General features: G+C 32.6%; 5 protein-coding genes across 9 annotated transcripts; 2 read left to right on the plus strand and 3 right to left on the minus strand.

Moving 5' to 3' along the window:
* The first annotated feature begins 1,039 nt into the window (after positions 1–1,039).
* On the plus strand, positions 1,040–4,447 carry LOC100792418 (60S ribosomal protein L2, mitochondrial-like). 4 transcript variants are annotated; one of them, XM_006599583.4, is made up of 5 exons: positions 1,040–1,244; positions 2,474–2,534; positions 3,127–3,215; positions 3,288–3,366; positions 3,789–4,420. In XM_006599583.4, the coding sequence occupies exons 3-5, from the start codon at positions 3,192–3,194 to the stop codon at positions 4,292–4,294; spliced, it is 609 nt and encodes a 202-aa protein (XP_006599646.1). In that variant the 5' UTR covers positions 1,040–1,244; positions 2,474–2,534; positions 3,127–3,191; the 3' UTR covers positions 4,295–4,420. The 4 variants fall into 4 exon arrangements, with proteins under 4 accessions (XP_006599646.1, XP_006599647.1, XP_006599648.1 ...); XM_006599584.4 differs by having other exon boundaries at positions 1,054–1,244; positions 3,118–3,215; XM_006599585.4 differs by lacking the exon at positions 3,288–3,366 and having other exon boundaries at positions 1,054–1,244; positions 3,118–3,215.
* A 960-nt stretch (positions 4,448–5,407) lies between these two features.
* On the plus strand, positions 5,408–7,293 carry LOC100808007 (putative pentatricopeptide repeat-containing protein At1g12700, mitochondrial). The gene is given in 2 exon segments (XM_041010638.1): positions 5,408–5,926; positions 5,928–7,293. Coding segments are annotated over 2 exon segments (1,737 nt in total). The 5' UTR covers positions 5,408–5,413; the 3' UTR covers positions 7,152–7,293.
* Positions 7,294–9,479: 2,186 nt separating this feature from the next.
* Positions 9,480–10,098, minus strand: LOC102663114 (putative zinc finger A20 and AN1 domain-containing stress-associated protein 8). The gene has a single exon (XM_006599586.4). It carries the CDS (start codon positions 10,036–10,038, stop codon positions 9,607–9,609), a length of 432 nt encoding a protein of 143 aa, XP_006599649.1. The 5' UTR covers positions 10,039–10,098; the 3' UTR covers positions 9,480–9,606.
* A 2,087-nt stretch (positions 10,099–12,185) lies between these two features.
* On the minus strand, positions 12,186–14,119 carry LOC100808531 (putative clathrin assembly protein At1g33340). Its single transcript, XM_003549107.5, has one exon. It carries the CDS (start codon positions 13,893–13,895, stop codon positions 12,603–12,605), a length of 1,293 nt encoding a protein of 430 aa, XP_003549155.1. The 5' UTR covers positions 13,896–14,119; the 3' UTR covers positions 12,186–12,602.
* Positions 14,120–18,019: 3,900 nt separating this feature from the next.
* Positions 18,020–23,635, minus strand: LOC100793467 (uncharacterized). Of its 2 annotated transcripts, XM_003548208.5 has the most exons (7): positions 23,069–23,635; positions 22,799–22,874; positions 21,694–21,824; positions 21,485–21,555; positions 20,994–21,075; positions 19,092–19,141; positions 18,020–18,409 (listed from the first exon to the last, which is right to left on the minus strand). In XM_003548208.5, exons 1-6 carry the CDS (start codon positions 23,438–23,440, stop codon positions 19,121–19,123), a joined length of 753 nt encoding a protein of 250 aa, XP_003548256.1. In that variant the 5' UTR covers positions 23,441–23,635; the 3' UTR covers positions 18,020–18,409; positions 19,092–19,120. The 2 variants fall into 2 exon arrangements, 1 of the variants encoding a protein (XP_003548256.1); XR_001385571.3 differs by lacking the exon at positions 18,020–18,409 and having other exon boundaries at positions 21,465–21,555; positions 23,069–23,627.
* Positions 23,636–25,646: the final 2,011 nt, after the last annotated feature.

Consider the following 25,646-nt stretch of genomic DNA (forward strand, 5'->3'; position numbering starts at 1 on the left):
GTATTAAATATATTTAATTTAAAAATTTAACTAATAAAACACATTTCGTAAAAAAAAAATTATCTTTCTACACGTATTTTTTTTCTTTTCTTCCATTTTTCAGTTTTACTTGCTTTTCCACAAAAAAATATCAATAAATTTTTTGGACGAAATTATATAATTAATATTTATTATAATTAAATATGTATCTTAATTATTACTTTTTCCGTCTCATAATACACAGATAATTGTTTTTAATAAAATAGATGAAAGAAAATATTAATTTTTAAAAATTAATCTTATTGTCATTAATTTGTTTTTATTTTTTTTTCTATTTATCATTTATATTATTAGGGATATAAATGAAAAATATTAAGTAATATTACACTAAGAAATTTTAAAATGATAATAAATATTTTGAAACTTATTTTTTCTTCTTGTCTGATCATTATTATGAGCCTCTTAAATAAAATAAGCAATACAAATACGAATTGGTGAATAAGTAATATAATTATCAATTTCATATAATTAATATGCATATAAATATTTTTTATTTATACACAACTATTTAATTAAGTTAATCTTAAAATATATATATCTAATCATTAAATCAATAATGTTATGAAAATAAATAATTATTAATGTTTTCGTGTTTAGTTTGAAATAATATATTCATTAATTTGACATGTCAATAAAATTAATAATCCTATCATGCATGAAATTAATAATTAAATAATAATTAAAAATATTTATATGCATTACAATTCAACATATTGATACCTTATTAATAAATATGTGTAAACTATAGGAATTAAGAGAGATCTTTTCAAATGAAATTATCGGAATTTTTATTTTAACATAATCATTGTTAATTTGACAAAAAAAATATTAAGTTGATTTATTTTTAAGAATTTAACTATTAGATTAAATTTTAAAAAATTTAATAATTAAATTTAATTATTTAAAATAATTTATGCACCAATTTAATAATTAAGCATTTCTAATGTTAACGCGGTTTGAAAAACCAGTATGTAAAATAAAATTTACAATGACTTACTCTAGCAAAAGAAAATATTCAATAATTTGATTGAAAATCCATTTCACTGATGCAAAACCCTAATCCCTTTTTCTCTCTCAATGAGCACAGTACCCTAAGGTAACCACGAGAAGAGATGCCTCTCCAATAGCACTCGGAACCCCAAATCCAGTGCCAATTCTTCACCCTCCCCTCCTTTTCGCAGACGAAGGCGCATTCTATTCTAACGGTAAGCCCCAACATCTTTATCGTTATCCTTCAACTTTGGTTTCTCTCAATTCCAAACTTTTCAATCACCGATTCCAATGTTCTATTGCTTCTTCGCTCGTCTTAGCAGAGTCAGTTTTGCTTTTGTATCCCTAATTTGCTTGTATTGCAATTTGTCATGTCAAGCATTTTTATCTTTTTTACTTCTTGTATGTTAAGACTGACACATTAGTTTTGGCTTGTGTTGAGAATAATAGCATGAAGATTATCAACTTATCGTCACTTTTGAATGTCATTAGCTTCCTAAAGTTAGACACTTGCTGCTTTGCCTTTTAATTCATTTTTGTAGTAACCCCTGTAATCCAGTGATATGATTGCATTTGTTCGTGTATATAAATAAATATATATCTTCTTAGAATGGCCTCTCATAAAATTAAGCTGTAAATAGCTTCTCTGTTCTTTTCAAGTTGGTAGAAGAGTATGTTTATCCATCCTTTCTGCGACGATCGCCTTCAGCCATGCCAATTTTCTGGCCTTTTTTTATACCCATGCATTTGTTCTTCAGTGTCGGACCTGTGCTAGAAAGGCTTGGATTAGTTATTACCCATCTTTTCCTTCTCCACAATCCAAGTCACAAGTCACAACACTCACTTGACCCAACATATCACGCGACCAGTCGCCTGTTTTGAGTCACATTCTTCCGTTTGCACTCAGCTTTCCACTAAGTCAAAATTAGCATGTATTAAAATGAATACAGTGATCATTAGCTTTATGATTGTCCTATTTATAACTGTTTACATAGATCTACTTTTCTGTAAATAAGCTTATGATTGCTTGTGTACACAATTTCTTACAAAGTTTAGCCCTCAATAATCAGTAATCAACACCTTTGATTCTCCTTTTCCTCTTTCTTCATAACTCTCCCATCAGCATCCTCGGCTGACAGTAACAGTTCTAAGAGATTATTCTCTCCTCTCACCTATTCTTCATCTGCAGTTACACCTGCTACTCTTGCTTTTGTGCCCAGAAAGCACTTGCTCTTTTTTAAGGTCACTTGTTTAACTATCTTATCAGAATTTCTGCTAATCTGTATATTGTTGGGTTGTACATTTTAATTATCTTTCTTCTGCTTTCTGCAAATAAAAACGAGCATCTTAATATCTTATCTATAATGTTAATTGCTTTATGTTTGCAATCCACTTTGTGAAAGGGTCAAACAAATTAATAATTTAAATTGATTTCCTTTGTTAGTTCACAAGATAGGAAGGCAAGACTAAAGATTCCACCACCTGATACAAGCTAGAAAACCGAGGTATGATTCTGAAATACTGAAAACTATTATCTTATGGTTGAGTTTTTTTATATTCATTCCACCACCTGTGTTACATCTAGAATGGTTTTTCTTTACAAAATGAAATGCCTGTGGATTGTTATTATAATTGACATTGGCTAACTGGTTTTTTTCTGGTTGAGGTGGTGTTTGATTTCCAATACTTAATTTCTGTTTTCTGCAATTGTAATGTGTGCTGTGATATTTTATCTTCATGCAGTCTCTGTTTCAAGTTGATCTTGCTACTTTTCCTTCTCTTTTTTTTTCGTTTCATAAAATTATTAATTGCACTATTTTGAATTTTCTATAAATAATTATGAATATAATTGTGAATTATATTTTTAAATTTTGCACCTGCACAATTTTTTTATCCAAACATGTTTTTTGAGAAATAATTTTTGATGTCTTTTATTGTAATTTTATGCTATTACATCCAAACAACCTAAAATGACTTAATGGTAATGTAAACTTCTGCTTTACATAAATCTCTTGAAGAATCACGTTGTTTTACATAATTTTACCGTCACTTTTTATAAACTTAAGCAAATGGGCATTGAATCCCTAGGCATTACAGGTTTGAAATGGCTGTGTCACTGTGGAGAAGTCGCACTGCTTCATCTGCACTGAACTTGTTCACCAATGCTCTTCGCCATTTCTCTTCCGGTACATTAATTTCTCCTCTCATTCTCAGCAGCAATTAGAACATTTAAATTGAATTTCATAGTATTTTTGTAGCCGATGGAGAAAGATGGGAAAAATATTGGAAATAGTCTCAGTTGCTTTGGGGTTCCTATTTGTTATCAACAGCAAACAGGTCTAAGTTTAATTTCACAGCTTCACTCAGATTATTTGATTAATTTATATCCTAGTCTTGCAGTAATAAAGCTATATTCTTTTCAATAATGTTTAACGGTGGCTTACATAATCATTTATTTTATATAAACAGTCACAAGTTGGATTAATAGCCTTTTTAATGCTCTGAAGGATCCCAAACTATGTTGCTTTAGGCAGCGTTAAGTACATTTCTTAGAAGAGGAACCTAACAAATCATATGGGTTGTGTTTTAAAATAAAACAATAGAAAACATGGGGTGAGAAATTGCTACAGTTTATTGTATATGGGCTTAACGCTATCTTAGGCCTGCTAGATCTAAAATGGAAATTATGGCTTCTATGCTGCACTTGTTGCTTCTTCCTGTATTGTTTGGTTACATTTATTTGTTCTGCCTTTTCACAGAGGCAACAAACTCCAGTCCTCATAGTACACGAGAGAGTATGATGTATTCTGATATAAACTCACGAATTGGGAGTTGCATGCCATTGTCTGCAATGCGCATTGGAACAATCATTCACAACATTGAGTTGAATCCAGGGCAAGGTGGCAAGCTCGTCCGAGCTGCTGGAACTAGTGCAAAGATCTTGAAAGAGCCCACATCAGCATACTGTTTAATCCAACTGCCCTCAGGTGTTAAAAAGTTGATTGATTCTCGATGTAGGGCCACTGTTGGTGTTGTGTCTAATCCAAGCCATGGGGATCGCAAGCTTAGGAAGGCTGGACACAGCCGATGGCTTGGTCGAAGGCCAGTTGTCCGAGGAGTGGCAATGAATCCAGTAGATCATCCTCATGGTGGAGGAGAGGGTAAGAGCAAGAGTGGTGGACGATTTGGGCGAGGATCTCTCACTCCTTGGGGCAAGCCAACTAAGAGTGGCTACAAGACTGGACCCCTGAAGCGCAGAAGGTAGTAGGATACAACATTCACTACGCACGGCTTGTCTCTGATGTTTCCTTATGAGATGCTTGTAAGTTGAAATAATTGTGGAAACTGTCATTCCTGTTTAGGAAATTCATGGAACTGATTATTCAGCCAATTTGCGGATTTTGAGTTCAAATTTTATTGTTGTGAAAGTAAAATGTTTTTGAAATGATCACATTTTCCTCTGAACTGGCCTTGCATTCAGCTTTTTCCTTCCTTATGTAAAAAAATTATATTGAGTAATTCAAATATCTACTGATAACGTGAATTAATATTTATTTATTTTAATTATATGATATGGATAATATTTTTCCTTATTGAAAAAAGTTATTTATGAAAAGTTATTCCTTATTGATTATTATCTTTATTTACTTGGAGATAGATCGCATTCCTTAATTGAAAAAAAATATAAAAAATCACCTTTGTTAATATTTCTTAAAATTATTTTATTTTAATTATTTTAAAATTTTGAACATATAAAAAATATTATGATTTTAAATAGATCACCATGTGAAAACTTCGACAAGATACTTGTTTAAAATATTTTATATGGAATAAATCAATCAACTAAGTAAATAAATTTTTCACCAAAAGAAAATCATTAAATCTTAGTTATATCTCGAGTAGAGAAAATAGTTTTAAAATTTGGATCCATTTTGTCCCTTCCCATCACAAATCAGAGATCTAATCAAGTGGGAATGCTCATTAGATCATTTTATATAGTTAATTCAGTTTGACCTAATCCAATTGAATTAGTTGGATCAAAATTTATTATTTTAAAAAACAAAATTAAATCAAATGTAAAAAAAGTACAATCAAAAGTGGAACTAAAGACTTAAAATTTATTTAGTAGATTGATTTGTCATTAAACTATCAAGTTTAATTATTAAACTTATGAGATAATTAATTCATATATTTATACTTTATATTACTTAAATTATTCGTATGATTCTGAGTCACTACCAAATAGTTTCTTGTATTTGATTTGGAAGAAAATAGAAGAAAAAATCATTTTGTAGATAAAAAAATTTAAAATTTTTTATTCAGCTTTTTATTTATTTATTTTTTTGACAGATTTTCCCTCTATGCGACCAAACCTGAAACAACAATGCTACTCCGCTTCCATAGAAGAGCCTCCACCACTCGTTTACACCCCTTCGTCACATCACTTTCCAATACACACCCTTTCTCCACCTCTCCACCATCCATTTCTGACGCCGCAGCCCGAACCCGCCTCTTGAACTCCATCCGCACCCTCCAATCCGCCGACGCCGCCGTCTCCGTCTCCGTCGACTTCTTCCACCGAATGCTAACCCTAAACCCCTTTCCCTGCATCCAAGACTTCAACCTCTTGTTCGGCATCGTCGCGAAATCGCAGCACTTCGCCACCGCCATTTCCCTAATCAAAACCCTTCATTCTCTCGGTTATGAAATTGCTGACGTGTGCACCCTCAACATTCTCATCAATTGCCTCTGCCGCCTGCGCAAAACGACGCTGGGGTTCGCCGTTTTGGGTCTCATGACCAAAATCGGCTTGGAACCCACGCTGGTGACACTTAACACCATTGCTAACGGTCTCTGCATTGTATCGCTGCAATGCTCGAACGTATGGGGCGTTGGTTAATGGTTTGTGTAAAATTGGGGATACTTCTGGTGCTTTGGAGAGTTTGAAGAAGATGGTGAAGAGAAATTTGGAGCCTAATGTTGTGGTTTATAATGCGATTTTGGATGGGCTTTGCAAGAGAGGGTTGGTGGGTGAGGCTTTGGGGTTGTTCTACGAGATGGGTGTTGTTAATGTTGAGCCTAATGTTGTGACTTACAATTGCTTGATTCAGGGTTTGTGTGGTGAGGTTGGTGGGTGGAGGGAAGGGGTGGGTTTGTTCAATGAGATGGTGGCGGAGAAGGGGATTGTGCCGGATGTGCAAACGTTTTCGATTTTGGTGAATGGTTTTTGCAAAGAGGGGTTGCTTTTGAGGGCGGAGAGCATGGTGGGTTTTATGATTAGGATTGGGGTGGAGCTTAATGTTGTGACATATAACTCATTGATTAGTGGGTATTGTTTGAGGAATCGGATGGAGGAGGCGGTGAGGGTGTTTGATTTGATGGTTCGCGAGGGGGAGGGGTGTTTGCCGAGTGTTGTGACATATAATTCGTTGATTCATGGGTGGTGTAAGGTTAAGAAGGTGAATAAGGCTATGAGTCTGTTGAGTGAAATGGTTGGGAAAGGGTTGGATCCTGATGTGTTCACTTGGACCAGTCTTATAGGTGGGTTTTTTGAAGTGGGAAAGCCACTGGCTGCAAAGGAGTTGTTTATCACTATGAAAGACCAAGGCCAGGTTCCCATTCTCCAGACATGTGCTGTTGTGTTGGATGGGTTGTACAAGTGCTGGCTTGATTCTGAGGCAATGACGTTGTTTAGGGCGATGGAGAAGAGTGGTCTAGATCTTGATATTGTGATTTACAATATAATGCTTGATGGAATGTGCAAGATGGGAAAACTGAATGATGCAAGGAAACTTCTTTCTTTTGTTCTGGTTAAAGGGTTGAAAATTGATTCATATACTTGGAACATAATGATTAAAGGTCTGTGTAGAGAAGGACTGCTGGATGATGCTGAAGAGTTGCTTAGGAAAATGAAAGAGAATGGGTGCCCGCCTAATAAATGCTCATATAATGTCTTTGTCCAGGGACTATTGCGAAAATATGATATTTCAAGGTCCAGAAAATATCTTCAAATAATGAAAGACAAAGGCTTTCCAGTAGATGCTACCACAGCCGAGTTGCTTATACGTTTCTTATCTGCTAATGAAGAAGATAATGCATTTCAAGAGTTCCTGCAGATCTGAAGTTGTTTGAATTTAGTATCTGTTAATTATTTGATGTGGATTCATATCAATTTTGGATACCAGTCTAATCATAATGTTAGACTGTCCAACAAGCCCCTTAATGGTGGGTTCTATCCTTTAGGCAATTGTGGGTTCAACTGCCCTAAATCTTTCATAACCATATGGTAGAAAGTACAGGGAAGAGCACGGAATGATGTTCTTCTATGAAATTCAAACAAGGATTATGACAATGATGGAACTCTGAAGGTATATCATCCAAGAGTTCAGAGAAGCCTACATGTTTTTGCCAAGACATTAACCCAATTCAATGCCAACAAATTGAAGGCCTTGTTTTTCTAGCTTACTGTCCCTAGAAAAACAATAAATAGGATTTTTCTAGCTTTGATTTTGTAACAAAAAAAAACACTTCGATTTGCATGATATTTGTTACAATAAATAGGATTTAAATTCTTTTTACACTCAAGTTTAATCGATGATATCAAGTTTGAGTTTTGGGAATCCTTGCATTAATACTTAGTAAAAACTTCACTTTAAGTAGTCCTACTTGTCTCTAGCCCAAATAAGGTGAATCAACCAAAAAACAACATCCAAATACTTTGATTAAATGTCAATGACTCGTTGTTCATGACATAGTTAGAAAACCACTTCAAGTTTCTGTTCGGTAGAGACAAATCTCCCTGCCTAGTACCAAAGTTGCTTGAATGGGTAAACTTGATATGACAAATTTATCGAGTGCCACTCTTGATTGAACTATATGGAAGATATTTGCATATTTCAGCCACAGCTCTACTTTTTCTTCTGAAAATTTTTTGTAGGTACTATTTAACTTAAGCTTTCTTAAAAAATCGTCTACATAGCTCTAAATTTCTTCATTTCGTGTTTCAGGAGGTGCTGATGAACCAGATTTGCACTAGAACGTCGGGTTGCTTGAACTGGTTTCAAACATGCCCTTCCTTCTCCCTCTATTCTCAACCCCAAGAAAGAAACCATGGTTTCTGCAGAACCTACATTTTTCCCTCATCAACTAACTTCCAGTGCTATCATTTTCCAGTAATCCTCTCAAATCTCAACCATTCTAATCGCCAATGTAACATTGAAGACAATAAATAGGTCTGCAGGCATACGGGGGGAGCCAAGCATGCTCAATTTGAACTGTTTCTATCTGATTTTTCCTTGAATAAGTTGCAACCCGACATGCTTCTGGGTGGATTTCCCCAGCATGAGACCATTCATCCTTGGTTGCTTGTTATGCAACCTGGTGGGACCTGTAAAGAGCAGAGCTATGAACAATGTTCATATCTTGCTTGTAGACTCTGGAAAATTCTGGCCAGAACTTGAAGGAACCCAATGAAGTGAAATCACCCACATCTTGTTTGTATAACTTATTCACACTAAACAACAGAATTCAAATAATTCATTTGGTTTGAAAAAATATTTCTCAATGACATGTTTAAATGGGGTGCAATAATAAGCATATACTACAAGAGAGTGGTAAGGGTGAAAAATTTGTAGAAGGATTACTGAATTATGTGAATGACGAAATTAAGAATAACAGTCACGAAAATAATATTAAACAGGTGATGAGCATAATAAGTATAAGAAAAGCATATCTTAGCACATAAAACATTAATTTAATTTAGAAAACAAATGGGGGGAATATATTTGTATTTTTTATATTCCAGAAGAATAGAAAAAACATATATGACACATACATCTTGAACAATAAAGAGAAGAAAATATGTGTGATAAGAGGAAAAAAAAATTTTGTAGCCAATAGAAAATAGTCTAATAAAATTTCAAGGATTTGGGTAAGATTATTTGATAGATGTTTTATATTAAAAAATCTAATGAAATCTATAGAAATCTTTCTTAAAAAATAATTCAATGAAATTTGTATAATTTCAAATACCAAAAGACTTTTTAAAGTTATAAAAATTTATAATTATATATTATCAGATTTTATTATTCTGAATATTACAAAACTTATTTATATCATTTAAAATTTTTAATTAAATACTATAAGACTTTTTTATAATATTATATGTACATAGGATTGATGGTTTAGAATCTATTAACAAGATACTCAACCTAATTATAATTAAGTTGCCCACAATGAACCAAAACCAACTTGATGACCTAACTTAACTCTAAAATATATAATTCATCACTTAAATTAGGTTGAACATAGATTAGTGGGTCGATCATGACTCCATGCACCCCTAATGAATGGAGATGACCCATAGTGAAAAAAGGAACAAATTAACAGAGAAAGGAAGCAACATCTTAAATGACAAATAATGAGTAAGAAATTCATAATCAATAGAGCAACATTTACAATTCATGATGGAATGTTGATAACACCTAATACCTATCGATTCCTATCATCATAACAGAAAATACTGGGAGAAATCGTACACAAATTGACAAAGCAGAACGATGAATCCAAACCCAATCCTTAAATTTTATGTTCTAACTTATCACCGATACATACAGGATTTTGTTTAACCAAACCTTGACGACCAATTTCCTTTAAATCCACTTTGCATGCATGCTTCTCCGGGTATCTATGTGTTCCACAAAACACATCCCCACAACGGCATCCAAACCCTAATAGCCCAACCTTTTTGTTGCAGCACTTGCACCTCTTTCGCTTGTTGTTCATTCCCTCAGCGTCGGTGAGAGTAACATCAACCATAGCATCAGTGTTAGAATCTTCAGAAGTTGATGACTGATCAAGAACAAAAACTTGGTCATTCAAGTTCTTGGTTTCACACTCATTTGATTTGGTGACTTTGAGATAATCTTTGTAACACTTTGAACAAAGGTTCTTGTTGGCAGAAGAACCGTAGAAGCCACAGCCACTAGCACAAAGTGATGGAACCTCCATTTTGTTTTGGCTTGAGGAAAAAACGTAGAAAAGATCTTGCTATCACCTCGCAAATTTGGAGCAAGAAGAACAGAAAGTGTGCAATACATGAGATACTTGAAGGCTATTTATACCCAACCATAGTAAAATCCTAGAAAATCCTTATCTTAATTAAGTATAAAATATATCTTTATCAAATATAACTTTTATTAGACTAGATATCTTATCAGCATAAAATCCTTAAATGATAAGAAAGATATATATATCGATAAATAGATTCGAACTTGAATGAGAATTATTTGGCTATAATTCTTGAATAAGAGCAATTTGAGAATGTTTTTAAAGGCAATTTTTTCAACGTGGGTGATTTTAGTTGTTTTTCTTTTACAAGTGTTGTTAGATATTTTTCTTAACCTTGTTAGTTTTTATCTCTTTCAGACTATCATTTTCAATATCTTTGAATTTGAATTTTAATATTTTTTAAAAGAAATTATCAATAATTAAAAATAATTTTATATCATAATATAAATTATTTATCATAAATATAAATATAATTTATTTATTACAAAAATTTAATTATAATAGAATTTATATATTTCTTTAATAAAAAAATTAGTATATAAAATAAAAATTTATATTTTTCATCTTTAAGGAATTAATTTGTCAGCTTATCTTCCTTATGAGGATGAATTTGACTATTTATCTTAAAAAAATAAATTATTAAACATTAATAAAATGGAATCAAATTGAGGTAATTCATTCAACTCTAATTTTCAACTTGTCATGTGTATGGGCCTTTCCAGGCTCATAATGAGATTCGGGTCTGTTTATCAAAGTTTAAGAATTAATTCTTTCCCTGCATTTTACGAGTTTATTATCTTTTTAGTCACCAAATCTTTAAGAATTCTATTTTTAGTTTTCAATTTTTTTAATTAATTAATAGTCTTTAACTTTTTTCATTCTTATTTTTAATTCTTTAAATATTTTTCTGTTGCCAAAAGATTAAAAGTAAAAACAGAAAAAAAGTTAAGAAACTAAAATCATTAAAAATAAAAAGTTCAAAGACTAAAAATAAAAATCTTAAAATATTTAGAGATTAAAAACATAATAAATCTTATATTTTAAAATAAAAATTATAATTTCCATAAAAATATATAAAATTATAGTTCTAATTAATTTGAATGTAAATCTTAATTATGTTATATAGAGTAGGATATTGAATTTGCTTAATTATTAAACTTTAATTAACATTCTTTTAGTAATTATAAGTTAAACTAGATAATTTAAACCCAATGGGTGTAGCAATACATGTTGAGTTTGTAGAAGGGAGTGAATCTAAATTCAATTTTCATGAATACACATCTTTTAAGAGAGACATGTAGTTTTAAGTGTAACTATATCTCAAATCAAATATTAATTAATTTCAGTTGACTCAGATAAACAAAACTTATGAGAAATCTTGGAGTTTCACTAAAAAAATCAAAGACTTTACTTATGAATTATGATAGTTAAAAAAATTAAATAGTTTCAGTTTATCAAATTAAAATCCCTAAAGATAAGAAAATAATTCAATATCTTAAACAATACAATTAGTTATCATCAAATCCTTATATAAATACAAATAATTAACCTTAATGTATGTTGTCATTATCCTAATGTATTTGCACCATAGAAACTCATGGTTGAACTTGTTTTCATGTGATCACCATTTTTTGTCTATTATATTGGTATTTTATCACTTGACCTAGTCTGGGCCATTAGACTAAAGTGTGAAATCATATTGGATTAAGCTAATTTTTTTTCTAAGTTGTAAATTTATTGGCTTAGTCTTATCCTGTGTTGGCCCATTAGGTCAAATTGAACCTCCTATTTAAAAAAATATTTAATTTAATATAAAAAATTATAAGATGAGAAATACTCATACTTATATATTTTATCTTAATACTATATTTAATTAATATGAGACTTCAGCACACCTCCTTGGTTACATGTCACCTGTGGGACTTCAACACATATTTCTTTATCTATGATTATATGCCACAATTAAGATATACTAAAAGTGATCAAAATTAAGGTGGTTTCTAGTCGATGTCAACTTTCATTATTGTCTTATATATTTGAGGACTTTTTTAATCTTAATAAATTGATTATTCTTTGCACAAGAAAAATTACATACAATATAAATTATGTATCTATTTTACAAAGTAAGTAATTGAACAAGTAGTTTGAAAAAAAAATAACACCAACTAAAACATGATCCACTAAAGATGACACTAATAATTTCCTCCCTCTAATTATGTTTACCCAAGACATTGTACCTACAGAAAACAATTAAAATATGAAAACAATATTACACACAATTGAAAATAACCTATTCTGTTTTAGTACTCTTCTAAACATTTTTTCCCCACGTTTCTCACAGCAGCATTCACTCACATATTACAGTTGTTCATGAAGTTGCAGAAGCTATAGCACCATATACTTTTCCTTCACAATATGGTGTAAAACAGGGAAAATCATTGACAGTATTATTTAATTTACCAAAACCATTGAAGAACTCATCCAACCTTGTTGATTTAGCAGGTTCATACCTTTGTAGACATGCTTGTTTGAAAACTAGAAGAAAATGGATTCAGGAACACACTAGGCCTACCGTATTCACTTTTTATATCACAAACAGCATCAGCACCTCCAAGCTTTTGCGGTGCTGGAAGAACCTGTGATTCATTGGGAACTTCATCTTCAAACACCACCCACACCATGCTTATTTTAGTCTCTAGTGTCCATGAAAGAAGAGTTGGGGTTGGTGACAAATCTATATCAATGTTCTCTTCACTCCTTTTGCTTTCTTTTGCTTCCACTGCCAACTCTATCTCTCTTGATTTTGTAAAGTGGCCTGAAATTGGAGGTGGCCTTGAGATGCTAGAAAGAGAGACAAGTGAAGCTGCAAGTTCATTTTGTGGACTACCAAGTTGTTCCAATGCCACTACATGATTCATGCTGATTATCTGAACAGAAGGGTAATCCAAATTCTTGTTTTCAACCACTTGTTTGCAACTTTCATACAGATCATGAAGCTTTTGGCTCTGCAGAGAAGCTTTCTTGAGTATTTCACAGGCTAGGCCTCTGGCTGATGCTGTTAGATCAAAAAACATGTTGACAAGAGCTGCAATTCCTTCAGAGAATGTCATATAAACTTGGAAGCTTTCTCTCAAGGTGTTGCTCATGGCAGCTTGAGCCAGGCTATGATCTGAGCATAAAATATCATGAGGGGAGCATTCCAACACCTTGTCAATAAGCACTTGGCATTTAGGCAATGTTCTGAATGCCATATCAATGGATTTCTCATCATAGCGCCTAAACTCTAACCCTTTAGACATGACAGGTTCAAGTTTTCCTGCTTGATTGATGAGCCAACTCATCCTCTCTTCAAGATAAGCTGCATACTTGTGTAGGAAACCAACTGAAGGGTGATCAGAACTCTTTGTGAAACACCTTGTACTAATTTGTAGGTGACCTGAGACATGTGCCTTGCATAGCTCTTGTTCAAAGGACCTGTTTCCCCCTCTAAGGAGGCGATGAATCAAGACAAGGGTCTTGAGGGCCACAGCATGATCCTTAGTTTTGCTTAGGCGGCGTGAAATCCTTTCAGCTAGAAAAGGAATGGACCCTGGAGTGTTTGACACAAGGAAGAGGATTTCATGCATGTATCTGTCATCAATGGTGCCATTGTCATGGCCAGTGGCACGCAGGACTGCAATCTCTATGTTGGAAAAGCCATCATGTTGGTAATGGTACATCATGGCCTTGCCAATAGAGGCATGATCTTTCACTGAGCCAAGAGCTAAACGAAGCTTACCTTGTATATCCACACCCATTCTTCTTCTTCTTCTTCTTCTTCTTTCTCAGAAGAAAAAAAAAAGGAGAACTTTTGTAATGTTGATAGAAGAATAATGGCACAATTTGATGTGTAGAGGTAAGCAGTTGCAGGAGTACACGCATATAAAGGTGGGTGGGGAGAAGAGTGAGAAAAAGTTTGACCTTAAAAAATTGGAAGCAGCACAACTTGCAGAATCAAATCTTTCATATTTTAAACACAGAATTGTAATATGGACAAGAACATTCATCATATAAAATAGTTTTTTACTTTTTTAGATTGTTATGTGTGATAGGTTAGCAGTCTACGTACAAACCCAACAACACTTCAATATCCTATATTAGAAGGTCAATAATCCACGTGCAAAGTCAACGAGTACAACCGAAAAGGAAGAGCTTCTTTTCTTAGGCCCTCTTGAAGCGACAGAAATGCAAGCACGACTAGTGACAAAGCCAAATTTAGTTTCCTAATCGTTCTTTTTCCTTCAACCATGATCATATTAATGATGTGAGCTGGAGAGATTGATGCAAAATGGTAGCATGGTTTAAATTATGTAGCAATTATTTCAAGTACAAAGCTTAGACGTAGTTCCTTAGATGTTGGTATTGTTCTTTCATCAGAATTAGAGTTTTAGCTCAATATAATATATGTTCAAATTTTATGCAAATTATCAAAATAAAAATTCAATAATTTTAATTTTAATTGAAAATAGTACCAAAAGTATATAAATTACTTATTTGAAACAAATTGTTTGGGTGGAATGCTTGCATAAATTAGTTATTCGAAACAGTTTTCAAGCCTTGACACAATAGTAAGGTTGCTAACTTGTGACAATGAGGTAGGAGGTCATAGGTTGAGGGAATAAGGTAAAGTACATCTACCTTCCTCAAACCCCACTAGAGCCTAGAGGAGAAGCCTCTTACACTTGGTTGCGCTTTTCTTATTATTTATCTTCGATGTTATGCACATGAGACTGCTTTAAAGGAGATACTATATATGTCATACATGCAAAAAGTCATGAGCACACATGTTGCATTCTTGGGTTTGTTTTCCCCTTATTCCCAGTTGTATCTAATTTTTACCTTTTAAAAGATATTTCATCTTCCCCTAGCTATAGCCTTTTTCTCTCTAACCAAATTTATGTTCCTTAAAAAACTCACCTAGCAATTATTTATAGATAAGAGTTAATCAAATTAAAGGATTGTCATAAAGGCTTTTCATTTGTTAAAGGTCCAATTGATCGCTATCAATATCATAATTATAACAATAATAAAGTTTGCCTTAGAAGGCTTTCAAGAGGGGGTTAGGGTGGTGGGAGTGCATACCCTTTAATGTCATTTTAGAAGAGTCAACTAGGGAAAAAGTGGAGGATGGTGGAAGGTGAAAAAGAACCTTATTCTCTTGAGAATATGATTCTGCCGCATCTAACTCTCTTGCCATTAATTCACAACATACAAAATAATTTTGACTTTGAGAAATCCTTCTTCTCATCCACAGGTTCTCCATATAATCATGCAACTTTCATTTTGCTTTTGGTAGGGAAGTTGAAGCCCCACCCACTGGCACAGAGATCCAAAGGAGAAAAGTGTAGTTGCAATATTATATTCTACCAAAGATAATCCTATATGTTTGTGCCTCATGGTACTGTAGTTTGGTCAGATCAGAATTTCAACCATGAAGTAAAATCAAATACAACAAATCAAAGCAAAACAAAACATTAAGTCAAAAGAGAGAAATTGATGAGTTTACTGTTGAAGATTGATTGGAGAAGCAGACTCATGGTCACACACGGGACCTTGAGAGGAACAATGTTATCTGCTAATAGTAATAAAATACTACCAAAGCAAAGGTAGTAAAATAGTTTATACTATAGACATAGAAGATAATATAAAGTCAAATTACATGGACCAAACCAGGGTTTTAAAACAACCTGACCTTGGTGAGATTGATGGGTCAGTTCTCTACTTCACTAATTCACCCGTTGAACTTATGATTTGACAAAAAAAAGTCAGTTTAAGAAAAAGAAAACTGAAAAACAGTCATATTTTTTATTATTTTAATCAAATTTAAACTAATTTGTTTTCTTAAGTCTTCATACATTGAATTTAAGATAACTATCGTTTCACATAACAAAAATCAGAGACATAAAGAAAAGAAAATGGAGTCTTTGATGGTGGAGAAAAATAAGTGAGAAATTTTTTTTCTCTAAATATTTTAACATAGTTATATGCTCATGATCAAACACTCTTTCTGATAAACTCTTAAAAAAGTAAGTAATTTAATTCTTATAAAAGAAAAGTAAAAAAAAAAAACTTATCTAAAAGTTAAGTAAAAAAATTTTAAAACAAATATTTATTTTTTATCTATGTCTCTCCTCTTTTGTTTTTCTTCGGTTTTCTCTTCCTTTCTCTTGAATAATCTCTTTTAAGTTAAAGGAAATAAAAATTTCCAAACTCCTTCGACTTTATTTTTTGAATTCTTATTTTAAAATTTAACTTTAAAATCAATTTATGAAAAGTAGATTTTTTTTTATACGGTAATGAAATTTGAATTAATGACCTCATGCTAGTTATCCCAACCCCTACCACTAAGCTAATCACACCTTAAAATTATTTTTTATTATACCCTTTTATAAAATTATTTAATCAATTTGTTCACTCTTAAATAGACACTAATAATCGTACTTTTATTTTATTCAATGACCCCCATTTTTGGCTATGCAACATTAAATTAAATCGTCCAATCATCTCCAATGTATATGCTGTTGACGGCTACGAATATCCTTGTATGGAGGATTCCTCGTGTCAATTTCCAACTTGATGGCGTTAAAACAACATTAAATAAGATTGTGTTGTGTGGCATCAATTTCAGGGCTGACAAATTTCTAATGGACTAAGCGAATATAGTGCACATAAATTATAGTAAATAAATGCTATCTTTCACAGTGACACAGACCGTGTTAAAAAAAAGTGACACAGACTGTGTATAAATTCATATATTTTCATTGACAAAGCAAAGTCAAGAAACAACAAGATAAGCCAGAATCTCCACAACAGAGAAATGGAGAAAAGAGAATTTCAACCAATTAGGACTGATGTACTGTACATTACCACACAACTTATTTTTTTTAATATTGTTTATTTGGGGTTAATCCAAAGCAAGTGGTTAGTTATCAGCCACTGCTTGTGGACTTCATATGATGGGAATTTGACCAGGAGAATGGTAAAAAGTGTAAAGTGGGTAATCTATAGATATGAGCATAAGAGTGAAGGAATCACGGTTAGAATGTAATCCATATCCACATCTAAAACCATGGTTTAGGGAACCACGTGTTGACTTCGTAGCAATATCAAATCTTTCTCACACCCACAGCAATCATCCCTCTAGAAAAAAGTTTTCTTCCTTCTTTTTTTTTACATCTCTTAAATCTATGATTGTAACAGCTGTACCTGATTAAAGATTAAATAAATAGATTTAAAAAAAAAAACCACAAGCACATATTAAAAAAATTAGTTATAATAAACTAATAACACTTTTATATAATTTTTCATTTAATAACACTTGTTAATATTCTCCCAAGATAACAGGTTCAAACTATTTTTAACCAAAATATATAATTTACAAAACATAGAATCAGAAAAACATTTAAATGGATCGGTTTGAATAAATTTCTCAATAATTATTTATAGGAGAAAAAAGTAAAATAAATAAAATTCCTTACACCTCAACTCATGAAAAAAATTAAACCAGAAAGCTTCTGAAAAAGTTCAGATAAATGAATTAATTTTAACTTGTGGAAAAAATAGATTTATTTTACCTTGATTCATTTTATTTTATCTTACTGAAAATTTTATCGAAATTAAACCATGGTGAGGTTCATAAGTCTAAAAGCAACACCATTGTAAAGTTAGAATAGATAAATCCAAGGGAATATGATTACATGTACGTTTCTTATCCAATAAATTGTTGTATATTCATCCTGTTAGTGGATGCCATTGAGTGTTCGAAGAAATATTATTAGAATCATGAATTACAAGAACAATTTGATATTGGTTCATTGGTTGTTGTAGGAACACATAAAGAATAAAAGGCAGTAAAGTACATACCCTGTAAAAAATCAAGAAATTGATAAATATAATTTTTTTTAAATAAAAGCTACAAATATCTGCATCCTGTATCTCACGTTGTCAAACTTAATTTGATGTTTGGCATAAACAAGAAAAAAATAAAAAACTGTATACAGAGCCAGAAAACCAAGAAATTTATTTTGTTTGAAAAGATCTACAGAAAAATGCATCTTCTATTTTAGGTTGTGATCTCAATCAATGCTCCTCTAGTACACCTTAAGGCACCAGCTTTCTACAACATACTCATTGAGTTTTGTAGAATGAGTTCTCTACAATCTGAAAATTCAGCAACCTGCCCCCTTTCTTCTCAATAGCTTCAGTATTTTTCATTGTCTACCTCAATTCTTTAATGAAGAAAATGCCTCATACAGGTTCAAAGAATTTTCTTCTGCAAAATAAAAGAACTCCATATCACAATATGATAAGCCTGAACAGAAAAACAAACCATACAAATAATATATCAAAATAACTTCAATCAAAAATGAAATTACATGTTCTTCGGAATTAACTTGGTCAGCAGTGGAACTAAGGGACTAAAATCTATCCTTTCTTTTACACTTAGTTTAGAACCAATGTAAAATAGTCAAGGGCAAAGGGACTTTCGCTGACTAAATTCATCCATAAACCTAGACCCCGGTTACTTTCGTAACCAAAGCATCAAGACGACAGCCAAAGGTGACCTTTGGATTCTTAAGTAGGGGGCAAAGAGGAGCACGTAGGAATACCGACCACTACATAAGCCACTGGTGGCAGCGAGCAGCATCTTGTATAGGTTGGGCAGAGCTTAGAGAAGCAAGCCCCAAAATTGCTACTGGGTCAAGTTTTTAAAATTTAAGAGAACAATTGTAATAAAATTTCATAATAACCTCCTATCAAGAAAGAAAGTACCCTTTTTACCAGTGTTTAAATACCATTTAAAAGAACAATGAGTAGAAACATAATTTTCCATTATTTGACTAGTTGCTATGCATATTGAAGGTTTTCTCTTTCCTTCTTTATTTCATAACTATACCAAAATGTTTACTCAAATTTGTGGGTGTGTGGTGAGCAGGAGATAGAATAAGTTGTACCTGCATAAGGAATGAAAAGTTGAGTGCTTCTACTTGAGAGGCTTCATACCCTGTTCATGCTCCAAAAAGTAGATTCCCAGTTACTCTTTAGATAAAATAAATATAAAACTTTCTCATGAAGCTGACAACAAAATATAACAATACCATATTAAAGGAAATCATAATAGAAGTACTCTTATCTTCTTTTTTTTACCATAACAGAAGGACTCTTATCTAATTTGAATGAAGTTTAGAAACTAACATAATAGAATAAGCAAATAGGGAAGCATACATTAGATTTTTTCATTGTTGGATACCAAATAAAAGATTATGTCTCACATTTCCAACTGCAGGAACATTTCCCAGCATTCTGTGGGGTTCAATGTTACAAAATTAAATAACTAGAATATATAAAGTATAAAGTTAAAATCTCCACTAAAAATTGAGCTTCACTATAGCAAATAGAAAGACTAACTCGTGGCAATAATGGTTCAAACAGCTATTCCTTTTCAGCCAATGAATGGAATAGAAATGCATCAAAACAAGGTTTTTCTTTTTCAAATCATATTTGGGGATGAGGTTACTTGCTGGAGCACACAACTACAACAATGGTGTCATGTTCCCTTTCCTGAAATGAATTTTGCCTCCAAGCAATTGTAAGAATATTTTAGTCTTTGTAAGAATAAGAATATTCAGCATTTTGGTACGTATAAATAAAATAGTAAATCAAAACCTCATTATTGTTTGCTACCAGTTACTACTTATTACACATCCACCTATATTTGATGCTTGAAGAGTGGCAGATATTCATCTTCAAAAACCCTTAAGCAAACAGTTTTTACCATAATGTTACATAAGTCTCTCAAGGCTAGTGATAAGATTTTCAAGGATTTTAAAAAGTAGAATTGCAGCTAATATATCATTCTAAAACAAATTTCTCCAGCAATAAAAATCAATCAATCACCCAATAATATTCTTCAATGAAAGATTTATTTGGTGAATCCAATGCAAGATTTTGTATAAAAAAAAGGCCTCTAACAAAATTTATATGAATACGGTCTATACAGCACATAACTGTTAAGCTTCCCTAATAAAAATCATTCATTCCTAGTTTCTGTCAAAACCTTTAGAATATATTTCAATATAGTGCTGTAACATAAAACATCATGCCCGGTGTTCACTAAGAACCCCAAACAGATTGCTCAATAAGAAATAAGAGAACCTTCAACATAAACAATCGAAATACATGTCACTTATTAACAGAACTTCTGCCCAGACTGCAACAATCCATATCAATCATATCCCTCTAAATCTCTGATTTCTTGAAAATTATTATATTTAATACTTAAATATTTCATGTTATTAGAACAAAAGTGTAGTATGCACTTTTAGTTTTAATATATAACATGATAAAAACAAGTCCTTGATAGATGCTGTTTCAGAATGTATAGATTAACAGGAATAAAGAAAGGGAAATTTATTGAATATCCTTCTCCTACTAGATCAGGGGAACCCAAAATGAAGAAGAGCAAGAATGTCTTGCAATAGAAGTCTCCATGAATTCAAGAGCCTGGTCTCTCCCACCCAAAACTTATTGACCAACTAACTCCTTTTATATGCCCTTGCCTCTATTTATAGCAACCTAACCAGTAACCAACTAACTAATTTTAACTGTTTTACACTTTTACTAACAAGGTCTACTATCAAGTAGCAAGGCCTAATAAAGAGCTAAACAGGAGCTTGCCCACTTGATTCCTCAGGCCCCTCCTTTTTCCCTAATGTAGAAATTTCCTAATTGGGGATTGGGTGCTAACAGTCCCCTCTGAAATTCATTTCATTTTATGTAACTAATTATTTAATAAAACATGAAGTGATTAGATAAAAATACTGCTATTATTCCAGAGAATCCATCAGAAGGTAAACCTTTGTTGCCCGCAGATCGTTTACTTCCTTTCTAAGTGAATCATCAGATAGGATTAACCGAGACAGTGCCCCAGTGGATAACCTGCAATTTAATTAATAAACACCAAAACAATTAGAGAACAGTTTGAAAAAATTAATAGGTAAGCCAGTAATTAAAATAACCATCTACATACTTAAAAGTATAACAGATTAGTCTAGAATAAAGGGGCTATTATTTCACGTTAAAATGAGAAGAGTGAAACCACCATGTATCAAATTTCATATCAATAATAAAATTAATATTAAATTTTTGGGCATACATTCACTGGCAAGTAAAAACAACTATTCATGTAGATGCAGGTCAAAGATATTTTTTCACCCAAAAGGGTTCCTCTAAATAAAAAATTATAAATCCTGGATGCCATAATCAAAGTAACTAATCAGGTTCACAACTTCACATGCTCAATAACATCCTAGAACAGAAAATCATACTTTAAGCATATATCAAATACCCAAGATATTTTGCAGCTTCTGAGACAGACCCCTCAACTGCAAAAATGAGATCCAAAAGAGCTTGCATTCCCTGTTAGAAGGACCATAAGTATATGTAGTTAAGTTGCAACTAGGTTTCAAATTACCCGTAGAGTGATTTCTATGAGTGAATAAAGAAGAAATAAATAAAAAGCATGGCACAAAGAGACACATGCCACACACAACATACCGATGCAAACTTTGGATTATTAGGTCCGATTTGTGAACCACAATCTGACCCTCTAATGGATGATTTAGGAGGCAATATCTGAAGAAGCTCTCGAGGTGGTGAATAAGCTTCAAGATCCACTGTTTTCCTAACTAGCTCAAGAAAATAACATGTTATCTATCAGCATAAACACTGTTTTCCTATACATAAAATGACCATTCATCCCAGTGCAAAGTATAGTATGAACATGCATCAGGGGGAAATCCCCTGCCCTTAACACATTATAGTCAATGTTTGGAAACACAGACCAAACTGGCCAGTTTAATCAGTTAGACTGTGAACCACTATATACTCAGTTTGATCATCCCTAAATACATTCAAATGGCTCAACCACCACCAATTTAACTAGTTGATTGAACCAATCAAATCGTGACCTTGAGCCACAGCCAGATCGATCTCTGATTCAATTTTTAAAACAATGATTCTGGTATGCAATTCAATAAAAGAACCAAAAGTAGCCCTTCACTTATTTCAGCCCTAACTATCAGTAAAGCCATATTAATTCAGACTAGGGCAAATTCTTGCATAAACCTAGTGCATGCAAGCACCAATAAAGTATTGACATGTCACTAATTACGATAGTTACTCAACAAAAAAGTTGCAAAAACCCTCACTCTAGTACTTGGCATTGTATGTTCCACTCTTTTAAGTCCCTATTTTTAACTAAAACTTCAAGTCATTTGTCAGTGGAAAGAACTGTGATTTCCAAAATTGGGGACTAAAGTGAGGTATTGGTGCAGGATAATACTTAAATGGAATTCCTTTCATGTTTTTTACGCTATTCTTCAAGAGGAGTGCTAGCAACACACTGCCCTTCTAACACACCCTTTATTATTGGTTAAAAGTTATTAGAAATTGCAGAATCATGAGTGAAGTTCATTAAATAAGAAACGGAACCCACAAACCCATACTTTACTAGAGCACTCAATTTGGGCTCTGCGGTCTTATGCAACAACTTGTCAATCAGCAGATTCATTATTCATTATGTAAATTGCAATGCGACACAAGAAAAAAAAATGATAGAATGAATCAAATGAGAACAACAAGCAAACAATGAATGAAACACCTTTGAGAGCTATAAGAGAGCGAAGGCGATTAATCGCTGAAGCGCGGTTCTTGTGCTGGGAGCGATCTTCTGAAGCCTAAACAACACCAACAACAACACAGCATCGAGTTATAAGATTGGCTTGGTGGTTGAAGGGAGGAGGGAGAGGTCGAGGATTCGAAACTAACATTCTAACAAAAACTAACAATTAACATTTGGCCGATAAGAAAAACAATTACAAAAAAAACCCATGATGAGAAATGAAGCAAGATGAAATTTTGAGAGCAAAACCTGAGCAATGATTCCTGTGGGTAGGTGTTTGAGGCGCACTGCGGACTCACGCTTGTTACGGTGCTGACCACCTGGTCCCGAGGCCTTAAACGTGTCCATTTCGCACTGCCGCATGAGCTCCTCGTCCGAGAGGTTCAGGTAGCATTTTTCGGAACCCTCCTCGATGGTGCTGACGGTGGTGTAATTAGAGCACCATAAGTGGGTGTAGTTAGTAATTCTCGTTGTTGGAGGAAGTGAGATTGGACTAGTGTTGAGGAAGGGAAAGGGTGGTTGCGAGTGGCGAAATGGATGATGGTGTGAGAATGAAATGGCCGTTTTGTTGAGTCTGAGTGTGAGGATGAGACTTGGTTTGAAGAGGGTTTTGTGTGCCATTGTTTGACTCTCTCTCTCTCTCTCCTTCTCCTACACTTCAGAGTTCAAACTACAAACAGAGCATGCTATGCTCTGTTCTTGTAAGCTCTGCAATGGTTTGCTGCATATTCAGCCACACCTTTGTTTTAGATTTTGACTTGAATTGATTTTGAAAAAATTGTTTTTTAGTAGAATTAAGAAAGAAAATTAAAACATGGATCCTTATTGTGGCGGCTTACTTGTAAAAAGGTTATTCCAATGGCAGTAGGTCGGTCGGCAACCAAAAAAATTAAGCATTTTGGTTTTTTTATTTTTTTTAGCTTACTCCATTTTGATTTGGTAGTTTAATTGTGGAATTCCTTTGTTTTTTTATTTTTGGATCTAAATTCTAATTTAAAAATGGAAGTGAATTGAAAAATTTGACCCCTAGGTTGAATTTAGAATGAAAGAGTTGGATTCTTACATAATATATATTTTTGTAAAAAAATCAGAAACTTTAAATGTAATTAAATTCTCAATTGAAAATTAATCTCACAATCAATCTAAAGATTCAAAGTTTATGAAAATATTTGAGATCTCATAGAAGAATCAAAGGTCTTAATTGTGATGGTCACCCAAAAAAATTATTCCGGTTAAGGAGCAAGTTAATAAAAAAATGAGTAATGAGGGTTGAGGATTTCTTTATTTCATTTTTTTCATTTGTTGAAAAATAAATGAAATGAAGAGAGACTTTTCTCAAAAGTTAAGGGTGAATTTGATTGTGTGGAATGGAATAAAAGATAAAAAAAATCATAAGAAATATTTAAATTAAAGAAGTGTACTAAATGTGTGAAATCCACACAATTTTGAAAATTTCTTATCTTTTCTTATCTATTTAATTAAGAGTACAATTAAAAATAAGAGATATACTATGTGATAAAATAATCATTATTTTTTTCTATCATCATCCTTTTGCATTGTTCCTTCAAGCAATGACATAGAATACAAATATTATTACTTGTTGAAAACCTAATAGAAACACTTGACAACAACAACCTTCATCACCAAAACCACATTAACTTCAGCCTCCCACCTCGTCATTATGGCAAGAGTTTCTCTCTTTTTCTTTTCTCCTATTCTTTATTCCTTTGGGTTTTTATTTCTTCAATCTTGACTTGTGTAAATTTATGATTGTTTCTTGCTCTAACTTAAATTTATATTAGTTTTAAATAAATTTATGACACAATGCATACTAAGTCTCTCCCTTTATCTCTATAATTTAGTCCTTATTTCCATTTTCAACATATTTTAATTGGATTGTACTGATATTTACATAAAAGTGAGAACTTCATTAATAGTTTTCACATGAATGAATATTTCTTTTGATTTAGTACCACCGTAATTAGGACTTTAAGTTCTCCAGTGACACCATAAGGTATCCCTACAAGCTTTGGTCATTTGAATCGATTATTAGATTAATCCTCGATCAAAGCTCAGTTACACTTAGAGCTCATCGCCCCTCCACCAATAGTATATTTTGCGGGGACCAAGCACAGACTCTCCCCACAAACTCAATGTGTGTTGCCAAGTGAGTTTTACTCATTGGTCCTTCATTCTACGAACCCTTGTTGATTATGAACTTCGTTCGCAATTGGTAATGGCATAACCAGAATAGGAGTAGGGGAGAAAAGGTTACATGTTGGGTAGCGCAACACATCTATTTCGGGTACAAGGGCAACAATGGGTGCTAACCTGGGCACTTTCACATGAATGAATATGAAAAAGAATCGAGAAACATAAAATTTTACATTCACTTTTTTTTTTAGTTGGATTGCACTAATATTATATTTTTATGGTGACATGCTTTCATGGTAGATCATGTGTTTTTTTTTTTAAAAAAAATAATTGCCCAATGTAGTATTGACAATAGTTGCTCTCATTTATAGCTAGTTCATTGTAATAATTCTTTTGCATATTGTATTGAATATGTTTCTGTATTAAGACCATTGAAGCAAACACTTAATATCTGATTTAGTTTCTATACAACTTTAGATATCTTGTATTCTTGTTTGTTTAACTGGATAATTGCTCGTTTCCCAGTGTTTGTTGTTGTTGTTATCTTTGATGGTTGGTTGTTATGATGGTATAAATGCAAATTTCAGCATAACATTCCTCACTAATTTTGGTTGTAGGAACTTCTCCTTTTAATTTATATTTGTATATTTGAGTTGATTTCTAAGGAGTAATA

Source organism: Glycine max, chromosome 16 (genome assembly GCF_000004515.6).
Source record: "Glycine max cultivar Williams 82 chromosome 16, Glycine_max_v4.0, whole genome shotgun sequence".
Lineage (NCBI taxonomy): Eukaryota > Viridiplantae > Streptophyta > Magnoliopsida > Fabales > Fabaceae > Glycine > Glycine max.